Genomic DNA, 24,401 nt, shown 5'->3' with positions numbered 1-24,401 from the left:
TTTCAGTTTCACTTCAAGCCCTGGAAACTGTTCCTCTTTGTGCTCATGTGCCTTTCTTTGCCTGTATATTGCACATGCTCAGGTGGTGATTTTAAACAGACTGTTCAGCTCAGCTTTGGCATGCTGCAGTTCCTGCCCCAGGCTGCAGATCTTGCAGTCCTATGTCCTGGTAGTAGTAATGAAGTGATCACAGAATACCTTGTTGCTGAGTAGTCATTGGAATATTGGTGATGAGAAGGAGGCAAAATACTGCCCATAATACTGGCCCAGCCAGATAGAAGAGGTGCAGCCCCCCAGTAACCGGTGTGCCCATGCAGCCTCTGATTTCCTGTTTTTGCCTGCTCTTTTGTGGATGCAGGAAGGTGGGACAAAGCAGGAAAGCTGAAACTGCTGGGAGGGTGAGGATTGTGGTGTTGGGGCAGTGGTGTGTTTAGCAGGTTTATTTGAGATTTGTTGATGTTAGGTTTTTTTAGACAAAGCAATATGAACCAGCCCACAAGCTAGACTGCACTCGATATCCTCTCCTGTTTCACTCTGAAACAGAAATAAGAGCATCTGTAACTTGCGCAAAACCATCCTACCAAAGGGAAAGAAGAGAAAAGGGCTGGAGAAGAAATCCACCTTTTTTTCCTCCCGTTCAGCAGATTAGTATTTTATTTATGTTGTTTCATGTCTTTCTTTGCTGTTGAACAATTTTAGTACTGGTTTTACAAGTTAGATACCTTAACACCTGTGACCTGGCAGGTTTCCTCCATGGCTGCTCTTCTGATTTACTTTGAGTTCATTCCCTATCCTTTATTTACTCCACAGCACAGCGGTTGGTCATGTTTTTTTCTCAATTGGACTAGCACACAAGAGCCCCTATCTTATTGTTCTGTAAGAACAATCTTATTGTTCTGTAAGATAAAATCCTAAATACATCATATGTGCAGCATTAAATCCAGTGTTCAGTCTCCTACTGGTACATCTGTGACTTACTCCCTACATTTGACATTAATTATGAGGCTGTGCAGTGCTTAACTGCTCACACTTTTTGCTTAGGCTGTAGCCTGTGTTTCTGTGGGTGGAATGATTTGCTCAGTTCTTTCCCTGTTAAGGCACTAATTTGGTGGTGTTCTGCCTTCAGGACAGGTAATGGCAGCATTTCCAGCTGTGTGCTGGAGGGCTGAACGGTGGCTCTTTGGGAAAAGATTCTGGTTCCTCCCCAAGCAAAGGCAGAAGCCTTGAGGTTGTCAGTTCCAGGCCTGGCACTGGCACCAGATCCAACAGGCTGAGCTGTTTTATTTGTGGTGTGTTTTGTTTTAGGTGGTGCTCTTCAGATATTAAATACACAGCGAGATGGTCAAACGAAGCAGTCTTCAGCAGCATTTTAATAAGTCCCAAGATGATAACAGACCACATGCCAGATGTTGTGCTCAAAGCACTGAACAGTTTGTCTCAGGAACACAGATCATGTATTTCTTGTCAGACACGAGAATGTAACACCAATGTGGTGTAGCCACAGTTCACCAAGGTGAGTTTTCACTGCAGGCTTCAGGTATTCAGGGACCATTCCACTTTCATACCCATGTGGATTTCAGAACTTTTTTCTCACATTGCATAAAATAAACAAGGGTCTTCATGCCCTTGGCTGTGCAGCGACCTTGCATGGCAGGAGGCTGGTTAAAGCAGTCTCCACTTGCGTTGAAGGTTGAGCTTTTACAAACCGTGATGGTCTGACGCATCCCAGCTGAGCCTGTGGATGCTGGAGCACGAGAGCCAAGGTGCCAGCTGAGTACTCAACCGAAGCAAGCATGTGTGTGCGGACGGCTCGGCCTGTGGGTGAGCGCAGAGCCCTGCCAGACCTTAAAAATGGTAAAAAATCCAGTTCTGCTTCAGTCACATCCTGCCACTGCCCGAGACCAGCCTGTGGGGAGCCTGGAGGTGCGGTATGGAGGGAGCTCAGTGACAGCAGTCCCATGGGGCATGAGCAGCTGCCCCAGCGCAGCAGCTGGCAAGCAGTAAGTGGGCAGGTCTGAAGCAGGTTGGGGTGCACAGGTTGTGGTGAGACGGGCAGCCCCGCTGGGTGGTTCTCATTGATTGCACTATTTTTCTTACTGATTGTGGTAGCACCCAGGGGCTGGGGGTGTCGTGGTTAAACGCTGCTTGGACATACGTGTGCAATATTCTTTTATCTGTTGTATTTGTTGAGCCACATAACTACTTTTATTGATTTTAAACTAACCCCTATTAGAACTACTTAATGAGAAGATTTTAAATAGCCCAACCCTTTATTCATCTTAGCTAGTGGTATCGTCTTAGTCACTAGCTCTGACTACTGAGAGCACTGATCCCAATTCTGCCAAAAATACATAACCAGTTATACTAATTTAAAGTGGATTCCTTGTTTCTAGTGTGCAACCATTTTAACCCTTTTTTAAGGCTCAGCAGTAGTTCTTATTTAAAAGAAAAAAATTAACATGATGTGTTTGAGAAAACTGCGTGGCTGTTCTTGCTGTGATACTTGATATGGAGACTAAATAAAATGCACTCTAAAACGTTGTCTTATTACATTCGGGTATGCTGGTGTGAAAGTTACTAGTTTAGAGCTGTCCAGAGAGCTAGAGGCTGTGCAGCAAGGTAAGGCACTACCGCTAGTGAAGGCCAAGCACATGATTCCTCCTCGAGCAGGGTACTGCAGTGACTCCCAGTGCCCCTGGAGTGAGCAGGAGCACAGCAGGCTCCTGCCCTGACATGCAACAGCACAGCTGTAACTTTAAAAGGTTAAAATGCAAGGCTTTTAAATACAAACAGAGCCATCATTTTACCAACTGTTAAAAGCAAGTCCCAGTTTTAGAGGAAAAGCGCTCTTCTTTGTACACAACATGGTGAAATGGGTGTTTTTTCCGCTGGGTGGCAGCAGCTTTAAAACACTGCACAAGCAGATGGAGGCGTCACTAACACCTCGACTGATAATGCATGGCCTCCAAAGAAATGGTGCCGAGTGCTGTATTTAATTCTGGTTTTTCACATCAGGGCACTCCTCATACCCCCAGTGCAGAGCAGTGCACCAGCTTGCTGGTAGCAGCAAAGAAACAACCCTGAAACAGAGTGGTGCAAGAATGAGAACACTTGCTGAGAAACTCAAACATTACCGCACATGTGATTCAAGGATTTATTAAGTCATACATGCAAAACATACTGCTAATTGCATTAGCAAAAGATCAATGTAAAAACTTCACAATTTTGCAACTTTTACTTGTAAATTTTGCTTTAGTGGTTGAAAGGGTGTAGTTCAACATCGTATTCCTGCCCGCTTAGAATGTACAGAACATGAGCACTAGTTTACAGAACCTCACAGACCCAGGTTACCATTACTCAGCCTATGCTGCACACGTACATGTAGTGACATAAAGAACACTTGTCTGCATTAGTAACATTACAGTGGTGGGGAGAGCTTGCAAAGAGGGATAGGTGAGAAAGTTCGTAGTTTATAGAGGTTTAAAATACAAAACTTACTAAAATGTGTAAAGCTGCTTCACATGATTTTTACACCTAGTTAATAGAGTAAAAGCTCCTCAGAAAGCATATAACTTACTGGGTCAGAAATAACAGGAAAATGAGGAGGATATGCTTCAACATTCTACTCTACAAAGAAAAAAAAGAAAAGCAAATGTCTATCATCAGAAAGGTTTTAAAATACAAGTTATATTGCTCAGTAAGAAGAGATCCTACAAGAAAAGCATTTACTACACAACAGTTGTGGGAATGACTGGTTCAGAGTTGTACCTAAACAAATGCCCTACTTGAAATTCAACGGAATTTACCTGTGAACACCAACCTCTCTTCCACTGCTGCACCTCTGGGACAGCAGGCTCTGGTGTTAACCTGCACTAAGAGTCAGTTCAGTTTCAACTACCCTGGCAGTGTAGTGTAAGTCAGCTGTACGGCATCGAAATACTGTCTGGCACTATCATTTGATCCAACCCACTATTTCCTTTATCCATCACAAGACAAAGCTGTCAAAAGGACTAGATACACTTCAGTACGAATAGTTATTTATTCTTTAGATCACAGCAGCAAGAACTAGATTGCAACCAAGCCCTTACCCACAATAAAGCATTTTACACTGTGACTCACAGGTGTCAGTCATTGCCAGCAACTTGGGTCTGATCTACTACGCTGCACAATGACTGTGGGTTGAGGAACCATTTAGTAATAGCCACATTCAAGTGCAGTGTTTCGCTAATGACCCGGTACTGCTACTTACGGTGAAAAACTAGAAAGTGTTTTTGCGTTTCCTACCAGAAATTAGAGTCATCTTCAAGAATCTTTAAAAAACAGTTTAGTGCTTAGTGTTCGTAGCACAACAACACAACTTAGTTCAGCAGATAGTTTGGCAACACTTAATTGAGCGAAAATAGGATTTTAAAAATAAGGCTTTACATATGTTTGTCTTTTCAGGAGTTTGCTTTTAGAAGGTAACTGTCATTCTTGAAACAAAAGGAAACTGACATTGTTGATTGGTTCAAGAATTTATGGAAAAGAACTAATTTATAACAGAAAAACTTGGCATTGAGTGTGAATGCTCCATTGTTCCGAGCAAAGCACAGGGTTTGGAGTGGGGTGGGGGAGGGTAATGTTTACAGCAGCAGACATTTTCTCTTCCTCTTCTTTACAGGCGGGGGGCACAGAACTGCTCGGATGGCTTCATCAAACACTGTCTTGAGGCCTCGCTGCGTAAGTGCTGAGCATTCGAGGTATTTCACTGCACCTGTGGAAGCAGAAAGGCTGTTACAAAGCAGCTTTCCCCAGTCACAGCAGCACTGCTGCAAGCTAATTGCAGCAAAAGCCAGGCACTTATTTTTGAGGTACATCTAACATAAACCAAGTGTAGCTCAACAATAACCCCACTGTCATCCTACCGATCTCTTTTGCCATTGCAAGGCCCTGTGGGTAGGTGATGGGAGTCAGCTTCTTCTCCTTCAGTTTTTCAATAGTGTCCTTATCATCCCGGAGATCGAGTTTGGTGCCCACTAAAATGATGGGAGTGTTGGGACAGTGGTGCCGCACCTCAGGATACCACTGCAAAGAAACAGCATGGGTTGGGGGGGATAGATTCCCACAAGGGCTTCCAGCCCTTCATGACACTTTCAAGAGTCAAAGAGGAAAGGGAGAATGTGACACCTCATCAAGGCAGTATCAGGAAAGAGCAGACAACTGCAAAACACTTTAAATGAAGCCAATGGGTATTTCCATATATTTTAAAAGCTCACCCTACCAAGGGCTGGATTTTCTCCACACACCAAGAGAGCCCTGATCTGCACTTCCCTCACCCACAGAAACCACCTCTCCTTTGTGAGGTTTCCCCAGTGCCATAAAGCTGAGTTGTCCACAGACATGAATGGGCTGCAACAGCAACAGCACACAAGTGGTATCAACCTCATTATTATATGCATTTGGTTTTTAATATTTTTCTGTAAATTCCATTAAAAAGGAAGTTCCTGTTTGTGATCTCAGCACCTTGTCAGCTGAACACTCTTTAAACTACTGTTATCCTATCACTGTATCAGAGAACAATTCATAGCATTTCATGTGCCCTGAACTACCATGGCTGACTTGGGCAAACGGATTTCTGACTTTTCAGACTATAGTTCACAAATTTTGCCTGCCAAAAATAAATCACCTCCCATTTTCCAGCCACTGCTGCAAAGTGAGCAGTATGCTGAACACTTAAGAAATAAAATGATATCAGCTTGTACTCACCTTAGCACGGACATTTTCAAAGGAAGCAGGACTCACAAGGGAAAAGCAGATTAAGAAGACATCCTACAAAACAAGTTGATAGAAGGTAGCACATCAGAACAACTATTGTAAAAGCTCATGAAGAGGCCAATACCAGCCACACCTGTACCACCCTGTCAGCTGCATCACTCTTGCAAAAGGCAAGGTCAATAGTACACTTGCACATAACAGTTGGAGGCAGCTGTCCCAGTGGGAAATCCATTCCCAGGCAGTTACAAGCAGACACAAAGAGGGGGAAAACCAACAACAAATACACTGTAGTCAGGTTTACAACCAGCTATTGCAAGAGCCAGCAACTACAACTCTAGCAGCATTGCACTGCAAGTTTCTTTTCCCTCCTAAATGTCCCTTCTCCTTCACTGACACTGAGAAAAAAACCCCAAAACCACACAAACACAGGAAGCATCAAGACTGCCTTCTAACCTGGGGTTGGATACTCTCTGCAGGTCTCTGAGTTAACCCTTGACATCTCATTTTTAAGTATTAATATACTATTAATACACTACTCTAAAGTCTTTCATTGCAAGGGCAAAGTATACAGTAAGGAATAACAGAGTCATACAATAACTTTTACAATTATTATTTCTGTGTCCAAATCAGAAGAATCTTGTACAACTGTCACTTCTACTGACTGCCAATATAAAAAGATCTCAGAATTTCTCTATAACAAGATTAGGATTAAGAGCATTGAAAATTTCAGAAGTGGGTGTTTTTAGGGATCTTGCACATCTCATTTTTCAACTGAAGGCAAAAGAAAGAGCATAAGACCTGGTAAAAATGGTTTAGAGCAGATTTATACCAACCCCCTTCAAAAACCCAATGAGCTTCATATACGCTGTTGTCTGGAAGCATTCAGAATAACCACAAAAATTATTTTCTCTAAGCTGATGAAGACTGTAATCTTGCTGAATGACCCCAAACTCAATCAGCATCTCTCAAACAAGACCAACTTTCCCCAACCTACCTCTGCATCCATACTTATCCCGGTATCAAATGTGTTACAGAATCAGGCATTTCAGAATGTTAGTTGATTGTGCTGCATTTCAAGGCATTTTGTTAGGTCAGCAGCTGACATCTGCACTGCTAAGCACTTGCAACCCGGTTGGTTCATGCATCACCCCAACAAGTTTCCGTAGCAGCATCCCAGAAAAAGAAAGAAACAACATCAAATAACGTGATACTATGGCCACTACTTCTGTTTTCCAATCTGCAGGTTTGTGGTGACTGAAGTTCTGCACATTATGCAGACTCTCTTTTACTAGCTTCAGTGTAATCATTATTTCTTGTGTCTTGCACACTATCAGTCTTAAGCAGGAAGAAAAGCTATTTATTTCCAAGTAAAGGTTTGGTCTTAGCAACTCATATAGACAGATTTGGTAATGGAGTTCTCAGTTGCAGCAATGCAATAGTTCCAAGAAAAGTAGTTGTTTAAAAAATAGGGGCCAATTTATCACTATCATAAGCAAGACAAGATGACAGAACTTGGAACTGAAGTTTATTTAAAGTTTTACATACGGCAATAGGTTGATCTGTCAGACTGGAAGATAGATTCTTACCATTGGTTCCTCCAACCTAATAACAGTAGGAGATAAAGTTACTCCTAAAATGGATTTAAGGGGAAATGTTCTCAGTCAGCAATTTGTGCTCACAAATACTCACAAAATGGCTTTTCTTCTCAAGGGAGACACTGCCCTGTGATTCAGCACAACCAACTGCCTCCATCCAGAACAAGGCACCAGACTTCCCCACAAAGTAAGTGTCTGTCTTCATTGTCAGAGGTCACTCACAAGAGGAAACCTCTCACAAAAAAGCATCCTCCTAACTGAATTTGCTTTTAGGTTTGGTCTCCCAAGGAAGCCACCTTTTCTGTCCCAACTTCCTTGCCCAAATATTTTGAAATACTGGTAGATTTCAAATACAATCAGGAGAAGGTATTGAATTCCTGAATATTTTAAGGGAGGAAAAAAAAAATAATAAAGGAAAAAGACCCAAATTAAAACCTCCACTACAGTAAAGTCCTTACTGTGAAGTCGACAGCTGCTTAACTGCTAGGAGGCTAATGGAGATATACACACTGGCCAAGTCCTCAGCAAAACCTGCTTTCACCTCACCCAGAACGTAGCTCAGGTGGAGATACAGGGAAATGGAGAGCCACCAAAATGTGAGGGGTAGGTTTTAAGTAGCACACTGAAGGAAGAAGGAGGCTGAACACAGATCTTAAAAAAAGTCAGGCTTCATTGGCTCTACTGCTCTGCTCCCCTGTACTTTTTGTTAGTATTTTGAGGGTTCTGTCACTTAAGTGATGTTTGCCTTGCGCAATATGCAAGAATCATCATCTGAAGGCTGCTTCATAAGGAGTTCCAAGACTTACCACCCTGTTCCATTTTCTGCTGTAAGAAACAATCCAAACAACTGGAAGTACTTCAGACCTTTACTTAACAGTTACCCATGCTTGTACAGGAGAGATTTTTTTTTTCCCCAAAAGTATGCTTAGATTGACATGGAATTCTTTTGCAGTGTATCAGAAAGCCACTGTTATTTTAGGAGGGTGAAGACAGGCACATGCATTCTGTCTCTTTGTCATAGGGCAGGAACAGCTCTGCTTTCTCACACTATTCTGTGATCTTTCATCATAACTTTCTCTATGCTGAGATGTATTTTAGATATCCTGTAAAGATCTACTAGGTATTAGAGAAAAACAGCTTTCCATTGTCTCACTTCCTAGGAAAGGCAGGTATTTCTGGCATTTCTACTAGAGCTGCCTACAACTGGCAAGTTCACATCTATCCTGAGTATTGTAATGGAGTGGAAAGCCTAACTGTGAGAGTTAGTGATCAGTGAGTTAAAGAAAACTGTGAATTAAGACAGTTTCCTTAAAAAAAAAAAAAAAATCCCAAACCAAAAAATCACCAGAGTTTCTTAAATAAGAGTCACGTTATTCAAGAGAGCAGTTACTCAGTTATTCTGCAGAGTAACTGGAACAATTCTGCTTTATACACTATTCGCATTGATTATATATTTGACAGTTAGCAACAACAATAATCAATGCCAAACCCCCTGAAAATTACCGTCTTTCTTATAGCACAGCTCCACCATATAAAAGTAACTGCTCTAAAGAGACTAGAAAACCAGCTTCTGCACACATTAACTGTAGCTGGAGTCACACTGAAAAGCAACGAGCAGATTACTTCAGTATTTTCCTTATACACGGAAGGATGCAGCCTGCAGACAGGACTTAACCATTTGCAAGCATGGAAGACAGAAGCACATTTGTATTGATGTTATAGCACAAGCTACAGTAAGTAATAAAATAGCCATGGTCTTAAGTACATTTGGAAGCTCCAATGCAGCCGCTGTCAATCCCAATAATATCTTCATTCATTCTGCCTCTCACATTTAGAACATCTTCACAGACTAACAATATCAAGTGCTTAGCAGTGACAGTGTCAGGTTGCAGCCAAACATGTGCCTAAAACCAAAAACAAACCCTGCTTTTGGCAGGCATGCTAACCTTAAAATCAATGGACTAACTGATGAGACTATTCACTGAGGGGTTTTTGGTTTTGTTTTGGGGCTTGGTTTGGGGTTTTTTTTTGTTTTTTTCCTGTTTTAAATCAAGCATTCTAGCCAAGTCTGAGGCTGCAACTACAAAAAAGCCAACAAGTATTGGTGCACGCAAATACACAAGCATGCAAAATTTAACATTTGTACAACTGTACAAAGATTGTAACATTACAGCTACAGCAGGTAGATGAAGAAAGGTAGCTTGCTGCAAGTCACTGTTACTAAAAAAATACAGCTCCAGAAGTGATAACTTTTGCCTAATGTTCAAAAAGAGAAAAGCTTTAGGTTAGACAAAGCTGTATAGATTGTTTCTAGTTTCACATTGTAGTTCTTACTGTTTGCGGATAGGAGAGTGGACGTAGTCTGTCATAGTCCTCTTGACCAGCTGTATCCCACAAACCCAGATTCACTGGTTTTCCATCGACCATTACATTAGCAGAGTAGTTGTCAAAACTAAAAAATAAAAGAAGAGTTAGCTGCATTTGCTTGCAGTACACAGGGCATGGAGCACTTTTTCCCTACAGAGTCCTAATTGGGAGCACTAGGAAAAGGAACATTTTTATTGCATCCTTCTGCTCCCCAGAAACAGTAAAGTTGTTCTTTAAATACTGAGCCTGGTATTGAGTAATGGAAGAAAAAGACGTGTGGAACAGACTTGGTCCAGTCCGAAGAGAAGTCATCTTTTTCATTGCTCTTCCAAAGGAAGTGTTAATCTCAGTAAGTGCGGGAAAGCAGATGGTATACTCAGCAAGTACCTTCCAGTCTTTGTGGGACAGTCAGCAAGTTAATGTCTCATTTTGTAAGAGATAGAAGATAGATGTGCAACAACCAAGGAATCCTTCCTAACAACAGTAGGTAAGAAAAGAAAAAGCACAACAAAACACTTGGTAATGCTGCTAACCAAAGCCCCCTCCAATAAAATATCAAAGTTAATAACCAGGGGCCAGTAGAGGCACCATTTTTACCTCATTACCACTGTGAGCACAAAGGTCTTAATGACTTGTTGAGGCTAAATTAAGCTCACTGGGAACACAAGCATATTGTAATGCAAAAATCTGAATTAATCTGACAAAAAAAAAGGAAAAAAAAAAAAAGGAAATGGGAGTAATCAAGACAACACTTCCTTGGAAGGCTAACAAAAATCATCTGTAAATCTCATTAGAATGTATTCTGTTGTCTGAAAAACTCATCCATACTCACAGAGAACAATATGGCCAGATAGAGGGAGAAACAGAAAAGGGCAAAGAAGCTGCTTGTGTATAAAATGCCTCCTTCACACAGGCCCCCAAAAACAGAACTACACTAATACTGATACTGACAAATAATTACTTGCAAGAAAAGGGGAAGTACCAAAATAAATGAGTCCCCACAATCTTGCCTGTGGAACTCTAGAGCTGTGGCTGGCTCAGCACAAGACTGGCAGTAGCACAGAAAGTAGAAGGAACAAACGGAAAAAAATTAGTCATGTAAACCAACTACTTCTGGCTATGATACAACATTTTACAAGCTGCACAGCCTTGGGACTACTTATTATGGATGATACTAAAGACAGAAATAATATGTTAGTTTAAAAGAGAACAGCATCTGATAAAATGTTAGTCCCTAATAAGCTAGGGCTAGAGGGCAGATGGAAGCAAAACTGACAGGACATGAAGCAGCCCTGGTATGACTGTGCTGAGCAGTAAAAGCTCAAAGTGCTGCTCCTTACAGCACACACCTAGATACTCAGTTAAACATTTAAGATGAAACTAAGGGGTGTTTGCAGCCAATGATCTTAAGGTCCTTTCCAACCCTAACTATTCTATGATTCTGTAATTCAAATAAGGAATCTGGGCTGGCAGTAAGCACAGAGAATGTGACATAAATGAGTTCTTAGGATTTTGTTAGTACTTACACAGTGGGTATATATTCTCCAGGAAATGCATTGGTTGTGTAACTGATGAGTAGGCATGTTTTACCTACAGCACTGTAAAAAGAGAAAGTTCACATGTAAAACAAATTCATCTTGAATACTGAGAAATAATATTCCTTTTAGGGAAAAAGACTAATTACATCCAGTCAGCTAAGGAACAACTGAGTGTCAGTAGTCACTTTTGTACAGGAGAACAGTCAATAAACTGTAGCCTTAAGATTACAGGTAGTGAAAACACACCTCATATAAAACCCACTTTGTGAAATGGTAAATTACCATTTTTTTTTTTTCAATCTTTAGGCAAAAAAATCCCACAAGTATTAAGACTACCAACATCTGCTAGACACATGAGTGAATATGCGTCAAGACCACCTTACTCCAAACCCCTGAAATTGAAAACGAACCTGAGAAGTATTTCCAGATACCCTTTACACAATTCCAAACCCACCATTTTTCCCAGGAAATGGTATGCTTTCACATTAAGTCCAAAAAAGCTTGAAAAGTAGAGTTCCTCAACACATCATTACTTCTGAGTACCTGAATGACTCCCCATATCCATTCATCAACTATTCAAACATTTCATAAACTGATTTATAGATACATTCCAATATTGGAAAACTTGGAATACTGAACCTTTCCCCACTGCTCTAATTCTGAACAGCCTCAAATGGGGGTAGAGCAAGGTTCTGTTCAACGTTTCTTTCAAAACTCTGGCAGCCAGCTCCTTCCCTCTCCACCCTCCTCCCCACATCTTATCTAGAGTCAAACATTAGATTAACGACACCATTGAGGTTTTGTTACAGTTTCAATTAAAGGATTGGAAAACTTGAAATTGAACCATATTTCTTTTTTTAAAATAGACTGCAGAGTGTTTCTGATGCTGCAGACTGGCTCCCATGCTGCCTTCTCACTTGGAAGGCACAATCCTTTAACAGCATGAGAGATTCCAGACATGCATGTGCAGCTTGCTCCTCAAAAGCGCTAATGCCCAGCCAGGCTTGCAGCCTTCCCATCAGTCCCTTCAAGCTCCCATGCAACGAAAACTGCCTTGTCTTGCAGATGGTATAACTACAGTTAATATAAAAAACACCAAACAAAAAGAACAAAACACTCAAACAAACCCAACCCAAGAACCAAATACCAAATGCTATTGCTAAAATTATCCTATTATCCTTTAGCTTCTGCAGAAGAAAAAAAAAAAAACACCTTACAAAGTTTTTGTCAAGGGCTTGCTGGCTCTCCAGCTGCAAATGCTCCAAGGCAGTCATATCTGAATTTTACTGAGTATCTTCCACTTAAATCACTGCATTTCTTCTCTTGCTTTGGAAGTATGGGGACTGCCCCTTCAAATATCAAAATTTTATTTAAAAGGATGTAACACTCAGCATTATTAGCCAGCCAGCCATAGCTAGTGACTCACAATTTAAGGCAGGTTAAGGAAATCTGAGCTTTGTCACAACCATAAGTGTATTGCTGCATATGTTGTACCTCAATCTGTAACAAGTCTCTCCACTGAATTTTATGCAGTTCCATACTTCCTTAGCCCAAGAAGTTATTAGCAGCACCTGACATTACCTTAAATGCCTGAGCTATGAGAGTTGCTCCAGTGTGCAAAATTATCTAGGATTTTATCCTACCTATTTTTTAGTTTTCATTTTATGCTCCTGAGCTGACAGCCAGCACAACATCCCATCTACTGCAACCCTCTGACCATACCCTGCAGTTTCCATGCTACTTTTCACACCTGCTTCTATGTAAGGAAGATGCCAGCTCCTTGCACAGATTATTGTTTTGTCCTTTCAGCATGCATTCTCTTTTACCAAGCTGTAACAACAACAAAAGGGGGCCATTTAATTCTGTTCTTGGTACATACAACCTCTGAACATTTTCCTGTAATAACAGGCTTGGGATGTTGTCACTTTAAGGGGGTCTTTACCCCAGTAAGCGGTTTACACACACACACACTCCTCCCCATAAGGGGGAAGATTTCACCCCTTCACCTGTGTGACAGGTTTGTTACCGCCCCAGGAAAGAGGCCCTTGAGCCCCATCAGCCCTCAGAGCCCTCTGGAGACACTCCCCAGGACAGCACACTGTGTCAGAGGGGGATTCCACTGTCCTATTCAGGGTACGAAGGAGCAGATTCACCCACCAAGTTAACATTTTCGAAGTTTTTAAGCCAATTGTAAGTCAATTTAAGTCTCGAGAAACTCACACATAGATCTTAACTGAGAATTTTTATTATATAATTTTACAATAGCTTTAAGGTTTGAAGATTGAGTGACAATATAAAATACTGTGAGAACAAGTGTGAAAATAATAGATAAAGCCAGCTAAAAATTGATCATGAAACGAGCATAGACCAACCAACAGGTGACCTTATGGGGGAGAGAAGATGGGTTCAGCCTGTCAGTGATCCCACCAGTGATGATGGAGTCTTCCCTCCCATTCCCCCCCTCCAATTTCAGATTTATAGTATCTAGTTGGAATAATAACTCCCCATAACACTCCCATCTTTTACCAACTGGTCAACTAACTTGTATAAGGATCACATAATTAAATGCTTAACTACACATGTTTATGCAGGGTCTCCCAACCCAGGCAGGGGTCTTTCAACCTGTGGATGTGATTTTTAGTATTAAAATAAGATTACAATGAAGATAGTTCACCACAGGATACCCAATAATGTTTTTCTCACTCATGAATAACATATTTTGACAATTGCCCAAGTGTTGTCAGAATATAGCAGATCTCAAGAATAGTCTTTCTTGATTACAGGTTTCTTAGTCTTGTTTTTCCTCAGTCTATTTTCCTCAATTCTGTTTTCCCTCAGTCTGGCTTTTCTCAGTCTGCCTACTCTAGCTATCAGTTCTCATCATAAATCACTGCCGTTTCTCAGGTCTCCTGACACTTTTAAGAGGCCCTTGTATCTGTTCAGGCTCTTTCACAGTAATACAAGTTTCAATTTCTTAACTAAATAACTATGGAATTTTAACAAAATACGATTTTGAGTTTAAATATATGCCTATGGAGCTTTAACTGAACACCTATGGTGCCTGAGTATGTACCTATGGAGCTTGAGTGGCTCTAGTCATACCTATTTTGGTGTGACACTCACTTTACAATCCTTGTTTGTCAGTTGCTAGATGGTTTACCAGTACATGGCCTCTCCACATCCCCACACCTGTGAGGAGTGTAACAGAGACTCGCCATGGTGAGTTCACTCTCAGTTTATCTTGGCATAAGCTAAGGTCACAGGGGTGCCTGGGGAACTGTTGTAGGGTACATTTGGTGCGTGTTTACCACGTTCCATCCCAGAATTAGCAGCTACATTTTACCCTAAAGTTTCTTTAATACTGTAACATAATTGAGGATTTGGGGGGTGGCCTCCAAATTCCCCTATTACTCCACAGATGTACTTGTGCTCAGAAGTAGAAAAGGTATTTACCATTCAAAAACTTCTGTGGGAAAGCATAAGGTAGCAGTATGACAATGCAGCTCATTTAACAGCTGTCAGAAGAAGGGATCCCATCTTATCTCTTGCACTGGCATTCACTGACTCTGTGACAAGCCAGGACAAGAACTTCAGGAAAGCTCCTTGAGCTATCAGTTAGATCAGTTTGAATATATTACTGAATTGCACTCACAACACTATAAAGCAGGATCTGCTGGTCCAGCTTACAAAGGACAAACATGAAACCCTTCAAAATACTAAGAGGAGCAAAAGCTGGCTTCTTTGGGAAATTTCTGGAAGTGCAAAGGCTATGTGTTCTCATGCTTCTAGACTCTGTTTGGTCTGATGCTTCATTTTCCAGTGGGTTCATTACAGATAATTTCAGCTTATAACAAATTAATGTCAAACTCTACATTTTCAGCAGTGGATCATTTTCTCTGCATCCTGGCTCCTTTGCTCATCTTGCATTGAAACTGGTGAGTCTGCTCTGGCTAATCAAAACAGCACAGGAAGGAGGTGGCAAGAGATTTCATTCCAAGCTTAGAAGTGGCTGCAGTGTGTTTCTGCAATACCAATCAGCCAGAGTCATTTAAACAAGAAAAAACACGTTCAACAACCCTGTTTCAGACTTGCTCCATCCAGGTTTCCTGCTTTCCTCGCCTTTTGGCTCCCTGCCCTACAAATCATATCATTATGGTCACCAGTCTTAAAAATAAACACTACTGCCTACCTTTATTTATAAAGTACCTCCTCTAGGTACTTTACCAACTTTTGAGACTTCTCTTTAGAGAGAGTTGCTTTAATACAGAAGTCAAACTGTTTGGCAAAATATAAATCCTCGTACATAAAGGCTGAGACTAAGAAGCAAAAATAACACCAAACCAAGATTAGTCATAACAAGATTTCTAACAATTACTTAATCATAGCTCTGTCCACCCACTATTACATAAATGAAACCAGTAACATTTGACTGTAATTAAAAATATGGCTTACAGAAATCCGGCATTTTAACCACTTAACAATAAGTGAAAGACTTACAAAAGGCAGCACTGAGACCCTTATTGCTTCTGGGTCCCATCCAGGAATCAATGTATTTATATAACCACACATGTATTAATTCCTGAAAACAAACCATGTCATCTCTTTCCTGGCCTTACTGACACTAACAAGCTTTATAAAGTTTCCCCACTGTGTTAGAGCCACTTGGAGCCATGGTATGTGACATGCACTGAAAATGCCATTGGAGGACCCGACCAGCATTAATTCACTCTAAAGGCATCAGAGCTGCACAGATGGTTGAGAGCTTTCCTGCAACTAAAAACTAATTGTGAGAATTTAGCTCTCATTTGCAGCCATGGTAATGGACGCCAGCTGAAGTACTTGTGGTTTAATTCCAGAAACGCTGGTATCTGCAAACAGGTGGCAGCCTTCATAAAAAGCTTTGATTACATCATTTCTTTCTTTGATCCACATGAACTACCTCCCTAGCAGACACGATGCACAGCAATAAAGGTTTTCACTCAAAACAGTAGCTGAAGTTTCTCTAGGACCATCCTGAGATACAAGGTTCCATATTTTTACTAGAGCAGGTTTAGTTACATCTGGCTCGGCCAGATAAGCTGTTTTACTCACTGTGACACACCCTCTCCCAAATATGCTGGTCAGTACCCACAACACTACTACATTTTTTAAACGTTAAAAGTTCATTAACACAAGTTACTATATTTCAGGCCACCACATGCTACATATTGCATGGGAGGGACCTCAAGTGTTCCGCATCTTGTACAAACACGACATTGCTCTAGCGAATAAGGCCTCCAATTAAGCAGAATTCCAAGGAGGGACTGCTCTTGTTCTTACAGTATTTCTACAACCAGAAAATGCCTACAAAAGAGCATGAAATATGACAAATCCTGTAGCATCTAGTAATCACTCCTCCAAAACACAGAACTTCCCCTAACTTCCCTTACATGACATCACTGGAGATGTCATACCACTTAACAGCTGCCTTTATAGAGTGAAAACAAAACCTGCTAAAAATAACTTACACCGATGCTTTTTCTCAAGTGTCAATCAACAGCAACTCCTGCAGTTATTCAAGTGGAGTGCTCTTCATCTGTCCCGCACATTCCCACTGCTCTGTCTCATCAAAAAGCAACATTTACCATTTATTTTCCATCAAACAAGTGTCACAGAGGGAAAAAAAACAAGCGCAAAATACGATAGCACAGCTAGCATATATGCCAGGTTTTGCTAGCTCAATTAGTTGCCTAAACAGGTACTAAACAAAGGTCTAAGAACAAACATGAGTTACTTATGAGAATCAGCCCACTTGCTTACTAACTTAGAAACTAATAATCACACAGGTACTTCTACAGCTTTGTATACTTTGTTTCCAGCAGACCTTTGGGGAGGGTACGTAAAACAATACCTAAGTTTCATATCACATAAGCAAATCTTTAACTCGCACTGTTTCACAAAAGCATAAAGCCTTATCTAAGGCAAACATTGCACTAGAATACATGTAAAGCTTGAAGTTTTGAAGCAGCAGCAGCAACACAGGGAAACACAAATAGTTAAATACTTAAAAAAAAAATATATTAAAAAAAACCTGGAGAATGATACAAAGCTACCAAAAAAGAGCAATATTACCTGAATGGAACCCAAAGAAATACTTGTTTCTAACTAAGGAAGAAGGAAAACCAACTACTGTATCTTGTTCACACATGTACAGAACTCAGGTAGAATTACACCACTGTCACTTCCAAGACAAAGAACAATAAACACATTACAAAGTGGGATGGTTTGCAAAGGAAATGACCAAAACAACTGTACTGTTGAATGAATTACTGAATATTATAGTTTTTCTGTGCTGAGTTCTCAAATCTAGTGAAGGAAGTAGACTGAACTTTTTTCCCCACCCAGACATGATGCATTGCATTTATTTACAGCATTGTCATGGACAACATAATCAGCTGAATTAAAAAATATAATAGAAAAGCCAATGTGTTGAGTTCAAAATCAATATAACCAGAAGCACAGTCCATGGTTATCCCACCTAGCATCAAAGAACTATATTACTATGAACAGTCTTCATTTGTCAGGATATCACTTTCATGTTCATATTGCTCAAAATCTTACACAGCAAGTCAAAACAAATTTGTCACACAGAGTATATTTATCTCTCAACCATATTTAGCCGCCTTTTCAGGGTTTCTACCTCTTAAAAAGCATAGCAACAAAAAAAAAAATCCAGACAAATAAACTGAAGATGAGCCCACGACATGAAATTAGACAGTAGCAAGACCATTTAGCTACACTTCACTTCGCCATCTACAGAAGTTTGCTGTGATACCAATTATGCTCAGCCTACACTTTTTTTTTGTTTCTTCTAAGGAAACTGGAACTGGGATTTTTGTTTCTCCTAAGAGAGGAAAAAACCCTCTCCATAACAGAAGTCTTGTTTTCCTGCTGGCCTATGATGTTCCCCTGAGCTCTGACATCCAGTAAGAGAATGAATGCCTCCAAGTTGATGGGAATAGCATCATGGAGACTATTCAAAGTAGCAAACACACAGACTCTTTCCCCACAATTCCACTATTCCTCACACTGAAATCCAACAGTTAAAGTTAAGAGTTAACTTGATTATAAAAAGCATCCGCAAGTGGTTTCACTTACAAGTAACACCATATTCAAAAGCTGTAGGAGTAACAGTTCTTTACAGACAAGTATACTGCTTTAGCAGTATAGAATACTTGTATTCTACATGCTTTATCAGTCTCCTTTAGGTAGGAACCTTACAGAACTAGATGCACTCATCCAGAAAAACAGTCCCTGCCCACAAGTATTTATGATCTGCTTAGAGTCTGGCACATTTCACTTGGTTTTACTGCAAGAATCTGATGTCAAAAGTCAAGCTATAAGCAGGAATAAGAAATAACTTTGCTACTTTCACAAAATATATTTCAGATCAGTATTTAATTTCTCGTATCATTAAAGGTATGGTATCTTTTTTTAATACCCTTTGATTACTTCGGTATTTCTAGTGATATGAAGATCACCAGACGCAAGGGGCAGCTCCTGGGCGATCCGGGGAAGGGGCGCACCCCTTAAAGCACCCCTCCCGCATCACGGCCGGCGAAAGCCACTTCTGTCAGCACGAGTATGAATTAATCTGCAAACCAGCAGCAATCCGGAGCTCGGGGAGGAAGCCAGCACCGGAGCCACCCCCCGCTCACGGACACCCCCGCGGCAGCCTCGCTTCTCGCTCCCGCGGAAGGCAGCCACCATTTGCTCGCAGCAGTCACCGCCTTGCCCCACGCTTCCCTCCCCTCCCCCGCCACCAGCAGGAAGCCGCGGCCGCCACCCCACACCCATCGCACCCCGCCTCGGCGCGGACACCCCCAGCCCCGCGGAGCCCCGCGCCCCTCAGGGCGGCGGGGCCCATGCACCTCGCGGCGCTCCCCGCTCCACGGGCAGACACTCTCCCCTTTCCCCGCGGAGCCGGCAGAGCTCCTCGCCGCGAGGGCCCGGCCGAGGGATCGCCGCCGACTTACCCGTCGCCCACCACCACACACTTAATGGCCTGCATCGGGCCTACGCCGCGGGTCCTGTTGCTGAACGGGGAAGGCTGCGCAAGAAGCGAGCCGGCGGCGGTCTCCGCACCAGGTCCCGGCCGCCTCCGCCGTGTGCCTGGGAGCGGCGACTAGCAGCGGCCACCACCCAAGGCGGAGAGGGCGGGCTGCGGGGAACAGGAAGCGACCGCTCCACTCACTCACATCCGGCCGGGCTGCGCTCGGCCCCGCGGTCCCGCCCTCACAGGGGCCGCTTCAGCGCTGCCGCTTCGGGCCTCTTCGGTCAGACAGCGCATGGCGCCGAGCAGGCTTCGGACGGCTTCGGCAGCGCTCGGGTTTCTCCGTCACGCCGGAGGGCTTCGGGCGCGTTCGGCAGCGCTCGGCCCCGCTCACCGCCGAGCAGAAGAAGCTGCCATGCTTCTGCTACGAACCCGGTCAAGGGAATGAGGTGGCTTTCCCCTGGCTCCTTTGGCCTCAGGACCAGGGAAGCCTCCAGGGTCATCCCTTGGTTTTTGTTTAATCCTTGAGAGCCCTGCTGAAATGTGATGGCATGCGCTGAGAAACGAGGGTCGTGTCTTGCTCCTGACAAGAGTCTTGCACAATCCTTGCGACCATCCACTGCCAGGACACCATGCAGCAATCTCATTCTTCATCTTGTGAAGCATGTTAACGTGAAGTTAACGTTTGCCCTGCAGATGTACTGTGCGGATGAAACTCAAGTTACCAGAGGCAACCCACAATGCTCCTGAAGTGCTGCAGTGGGTAGCTGTCATTTTCCTCATCCAGCCACCCGCTATGGGACGGTCCCCTTCACTCAGCATGCCAGCACTGTGGAGCCAGAACATCTCCCTCATCGAGGGATCCACATGCTACCCTTCCTCCTCCTGATGTGTTAGGACGTTAGATAACTGTTGGCAAGTTTGAGACCAGATCAATGCCCAGTCTTCAGAGCACAGTCTTACGCACTGTGATCACTGCATAAGTTGGGGCAGCCCAGAGACTCTGAGGCTATACAGAGCCTTTGGTTTCCTTTTTCCTTAAGCAAAACAGTTATTTTCATTAATAAGTAAAAGTCAAGCAGAGCAGGTCCAATGATCTCATCAGTCCTTTAATTTCTACAGTTAGTTCTTGCTATAATTCTACTTTGCAGAGAAGCTTCTGGTCAAACTAATGCACGTGACTACTATTCCTTTGTTTGCATTGCTATCCACTGCAGAGACTAAGTGTGAGGAAAGGGCACATGCTGCTTCTGCAGAGTGATGATGGATTCAGTGAAATCGATGCAGTGCACCATCATGGGTGGTTTTCTAGGGATTTTATCTATTAATTTCAGAAAATTTCTAAATTATTCTGGTACCACACAAAGCAACCTCACCAGTAGACAGAGCATTCCATGGTATTTACTGGTTTCCATTTTTCTTCTGCTGCACAAAGATAATTTTACATCAGTGAGGAACACATCATAACTATCACTGTGAACTGAAAGGCTATTTTTGCAACACTTCTATGTCCATGTTACCTCATACAGATGGAAGCTGAAATGACTTGTCATTCAAGCTAAATATCCTTAAAGCCAAGACTCAGCTGCTGCCAGTGACCTGGCAACTGTTCTCTACAGAGCAGCTGGGAGCTGTGGAAGAGAGGTGGGTAGTATCAAAGTGCTCATGCTGTTCCTGGCTGCTACAGCAGCTTTTGGGGCCTTTGAGATACCACACAGAAATAGAGCAGACGTGAAGACTGTCTTAATTTATGTTGTGGTCCTAGGGAGACGCAGAACATGGGAAGATTAAAGGGAAGTGTAAAACTGCTTCTTATTTTCCTACCACCTGCCTGTTTCTCCACTGGTTCTTTTTCATCCAGTGTAAAACAGATGGATGATCAGAGGGTTTTATATTAAAAAGAGGTTTAACAAATTTATGATATTATTACAAAATAGTATACAAAGACAAGGATGAAGGCTGTAATAGAGAAAAAACATTAGCACAAATTGCTTTTATGATCCTGTCAGGAGACAAGCAATATCTCTTTATATATGTTCGTTTTAGTGCTCCTCCATCCTATTCTTTTGGAATCAATTGGTTTTTTGCATTGTCAAAAAAACAAGGGGTTAAAACACAGGGTATGCTTTGAGTATGTTTTAAATTTAGAATCCTATACCAAACTGGGTATAAATTGCCAACATTAGAAAATTCCTAGATAAATATTTATTTAGTCATTAAAAACAACCTTAGAGTTTGGATAGACAATGATGGTAACAGATAAATACGATTTTTTTCCCACACATTTGTAAATATTTATTTCCTCATGTGATAAAAAGGAGCCTTTTGGAACTGTTCAAAATTTTCCATTTGAAATCCTAGTTGATATCTCTCTTAAGGTAACTTTCCTTATTTGCCCTGGAAGACAAATTGTTACTTGTGTGTATGCTCCTTAGAAGACATGCTGTACTAATTATTGTATTATTAAACTTTACTATATTTCAGCTACATTTTACTTTATTCTTGCATCTTTTTTGTTTCACTAGTATGTAGTGTATTTGTTTCTAAAGGCTAATATGGTGCTACAAATGCTTAACACTCTTTGCTGGTATTTTTTTTTTCAGTGAGAATGACAGAAGAGATCAACACAGAGAACATACTGAAACATTAGAAAAGAAACTTAGAGAACAATAATATGAAAGATAGGGCAAAGGAGTGAGAAGTTTGCAATAAACAATAGGAAAAATATTAGTTTGATAGACATGACTGCAGTGTTGAGTTGTATATAGAATAGTTACAATATGCACTACACCGTGGAGTATGTAAAAATAAAATAATGAATGGCAGTAACAATAACCAATTATAAATCTTTCCAGAATTCTGATAAGATCATGAATTATAAAGCTGAGGCTTAGATCAGTCCTAATATTGTTCCACAATCTAATACTTCATCTTCTCTCATCCCTTACAATTCTTGTCTAAAGTCTTTTTCTTAGAAATCGAGAGGAAATCATTATTTAAAATGGTTTTGGATACTGTCTGTGTATTGTGTATGTGCTGGCACTGAAGGAGGATTATTCTCCTTTGTGGATGGGGAGTGGCAGGGTAATCATGCTGATGCAATACTGGAAACTTCTGCTCACCATGACACAGACTATCAGCATTACAGAGACAGTAATTATTTGCACGGTTATAGTATCTTTCATCCCAGACTATTACTATGTTCTTTAACATGTTAGCACATTAATGAAGCCACAGAGAAATAGAGAAGGCCCAGTATACACACTGTATATACAGGGAAGCATGTCACTGAAACAAACAACACCAAAGAGTGATTCATAGGTGTATTCTCCTACTCCTAAATGACACTTCCTGCTGACACCAGTCAGTTCAGTTGCCTTCAGGAAACACCATGCTACAATATCTAGGTCAAAAGTAAAAGTCTGTTTCAGGGGAAAAAAAGTCTTTTTTAGGGGCAAATAATTCACAGCCACTTCAAACTAGGGGTTGGACTGAAGTGCAAAAGCCAATTTTAAAGGAAGCAAAGGTGTATCACAAAGTGTGGGAGGGCAAATTATGGTTTTCAGCATATTGCACTCTTCTCTCATTAGGTATTTGTATTAGAATCAGAAGCAAAAAGACCCCAAACAACTGAAGAGAGATTTCTTTTACTGGAGAAAAACAAGGTTTACAGATGCTTTTCATCTTAAAATAGGTAAAAGAATTGCCTTTAAAATTTTACTTAATGCTTGATTTTATCCTAATCTGAGTTGGTGGTAAAAGTCAGGTGATTAATGATGTAGTAATAGGGATATAGTGATGGTAGAAAGAAATCTTAATGCGCAACACTAGGCATCCAAAATTCTTCTGTGGCCTCTATTTCCACCTGTGTGTTGCCTTTGTGGCCTGTCTCTCACTGACCCCTGTGCCTTCCCACTTTTAAATAAGTATTACTTATTCAAGCTGTTTGGATAGTAGCTAGCACAAAGGTTCACACCCAACACTCAGTTGCCTGAGATTCTGAAGTTTTTCCCTTAATGATCTTTCAATTCTTCAGTTACATGTCTTTATCAAGCTAATAAAGCACATAGTTTTAATTAGGAAAGTGACACAATTGCTGTGGAGGAAATCCAGAGTATCTTCACTAAAGTTGGGGAGATACTGTGACATAAAATTCACGTTAGAAAATATTATAATCCACAAGTAACAGTCTGCAGTTTCTGGATATTCCTGGCAGACATTTCTGGTATGATGAGTTTCCTGAGTGTTGAAAAAATACCCCTGTACTGCCATGTGATATGTGTGCTGTTCAAATATAGTGCTCAGTCTGCTTTAGAGGAACCAAAGGCAGCAATAGAAAGGGAACCACAACTTCTAAATGTCAGCATTGCTTCGTCAGAGAGAACAGATTAAAGGAGCATAAACATAAAATGTTAGTACCTAAATCTCTACATTAATAATAAAGCATTGTAAAATAAATGCAGCACATTCATGTGATATTAGCATGGATGGTTCAGCTGGCATACATATACAACAGAAACAAGTCCTGTATTTTATTTAGGTAGCTTCTGATAAGTATCTCTTCTGTCAAGTATTTCAGTCATAAAAACTGCATAAGGCTTTGCATTCACTTATGTCTACCCTCAGGTTTAGCAAGCAGTAACAGACAGTGCTTACTACAGTGAGAGCTGTTGTTGAAGGCAGTGGGACTATGTACAGTAATCCCTGTATATGGCTGTAAGATTTTTGGAATAGAGACATCATTATGTATTTATAAACAAGGACCTGAGACTTCTCTGAGTCGGTTCAGTTTTTTACTGCTGTAACTCCCTCAGCAGAAATATGGGAATAAGCCTTTTTATAACTATAAATCATTTTTATAATGATTTTATAGTCATGCCCTGAAGTGAGGCATTGCTGAAGTATGCAGATGTACACAGATGTGTAAGCTGCAAGTTCCTTTCAACTTCCACATCTCTTGATATCAAACATTTCAAAGAAATTGAGCCTTCAAATATTAAGACAAAGGAGAAAGGTTTGACCATTATATAAGCCTATTCAACATTACTAGTTTTACTGCCTTCCGCTGTCCAGTCATTTTTCACATGAGTAAAGACGGAAGGCTACAAGCTTTGA

The 24,401-nt window shown here is 41.3% G+C and overlaps 2 protein-coding genes across 10 annotated transcripts in view; one reads left to right on the top strand and one right to left on the bottom strand.

The window, feature by feature from the left end:
- DAGLB (diacylglycerol lipase beta) overlaps positions 1 to 18,776 on the top strand; it is a 30,075-nt gene extending 11,299 nt beyond the window's left edge. For 2 of the 9 annotated variants that reach the window (XR_013956767.1, XR_013956768.1), the window contains exons 15-16: positions 1,306 to 2,000; positions 4,661 to 4,885. Coding sequence is in view for 1 of the 9 variants with exons in the window: in XM_080617096.1 (XP_080473222.1) it covers positions 1,306 to 1,498 (193 nt within the window). In the remaining 8 variants the exon portion in view is untranslated. Of the gene's footprint in view, positions 1 to 1,305; positions 2,001 to 4,660; positions 4,886 to 7,464; positions 7,537 to 11,560; positions 18,543 to 18,759 lie in introns of those variants that run through there. The other 7 variants (XR_013956763.1, XR_013956764.1, XR_013956765.1 and 4 more) reach the window with 7 other exon arrangements.
- On the bottom strand, positions 2,009 to 21,703 carry RAC1 (Rac family small GTPase 1). Its single transcript, XM_080617098.1, has 6 exons — positions 19,270 to 21,703; positions 11,243 to 11,314; positions 9,684 to 9,801; positions 5,746 to 5,808; positions 4,905 to 5,064; positions 2,009 to 4,753 (listed from the first exon to the last, which is right to left on the bottom strand). Exons 1-6 carry the CDS (start codon positions 19,302 to 19,304, stop codon positions 4,623 to 4,625), a joined length of 579 nt encoding a protein of 192 aa, XP_080473224.1. The 5' UTR covers positions 19,305 to 21,703; the 3' UTR covers positions 2,009 to 4,622.
- Positions 21,704 to 24,401: the final 2,698 nt, after the last annotated feature.

The sequence above is a fragment of the Psittacula echo genome (genome assembly GCF_963264785.1).
Source record: "Psittacula echo genome assembly, chromosome: 5".
In the NCBI taxonomy this organism is placed as follows: domain Eukaryota; kingdom Metazoa; phylum Chordata; class Aves; order Psittaciformes; family Psittacidae; genus Psittacula; species Psittacula echo.
This window is presented reverse-complemented; position numbering and strand designations above follow the sequence as displayed.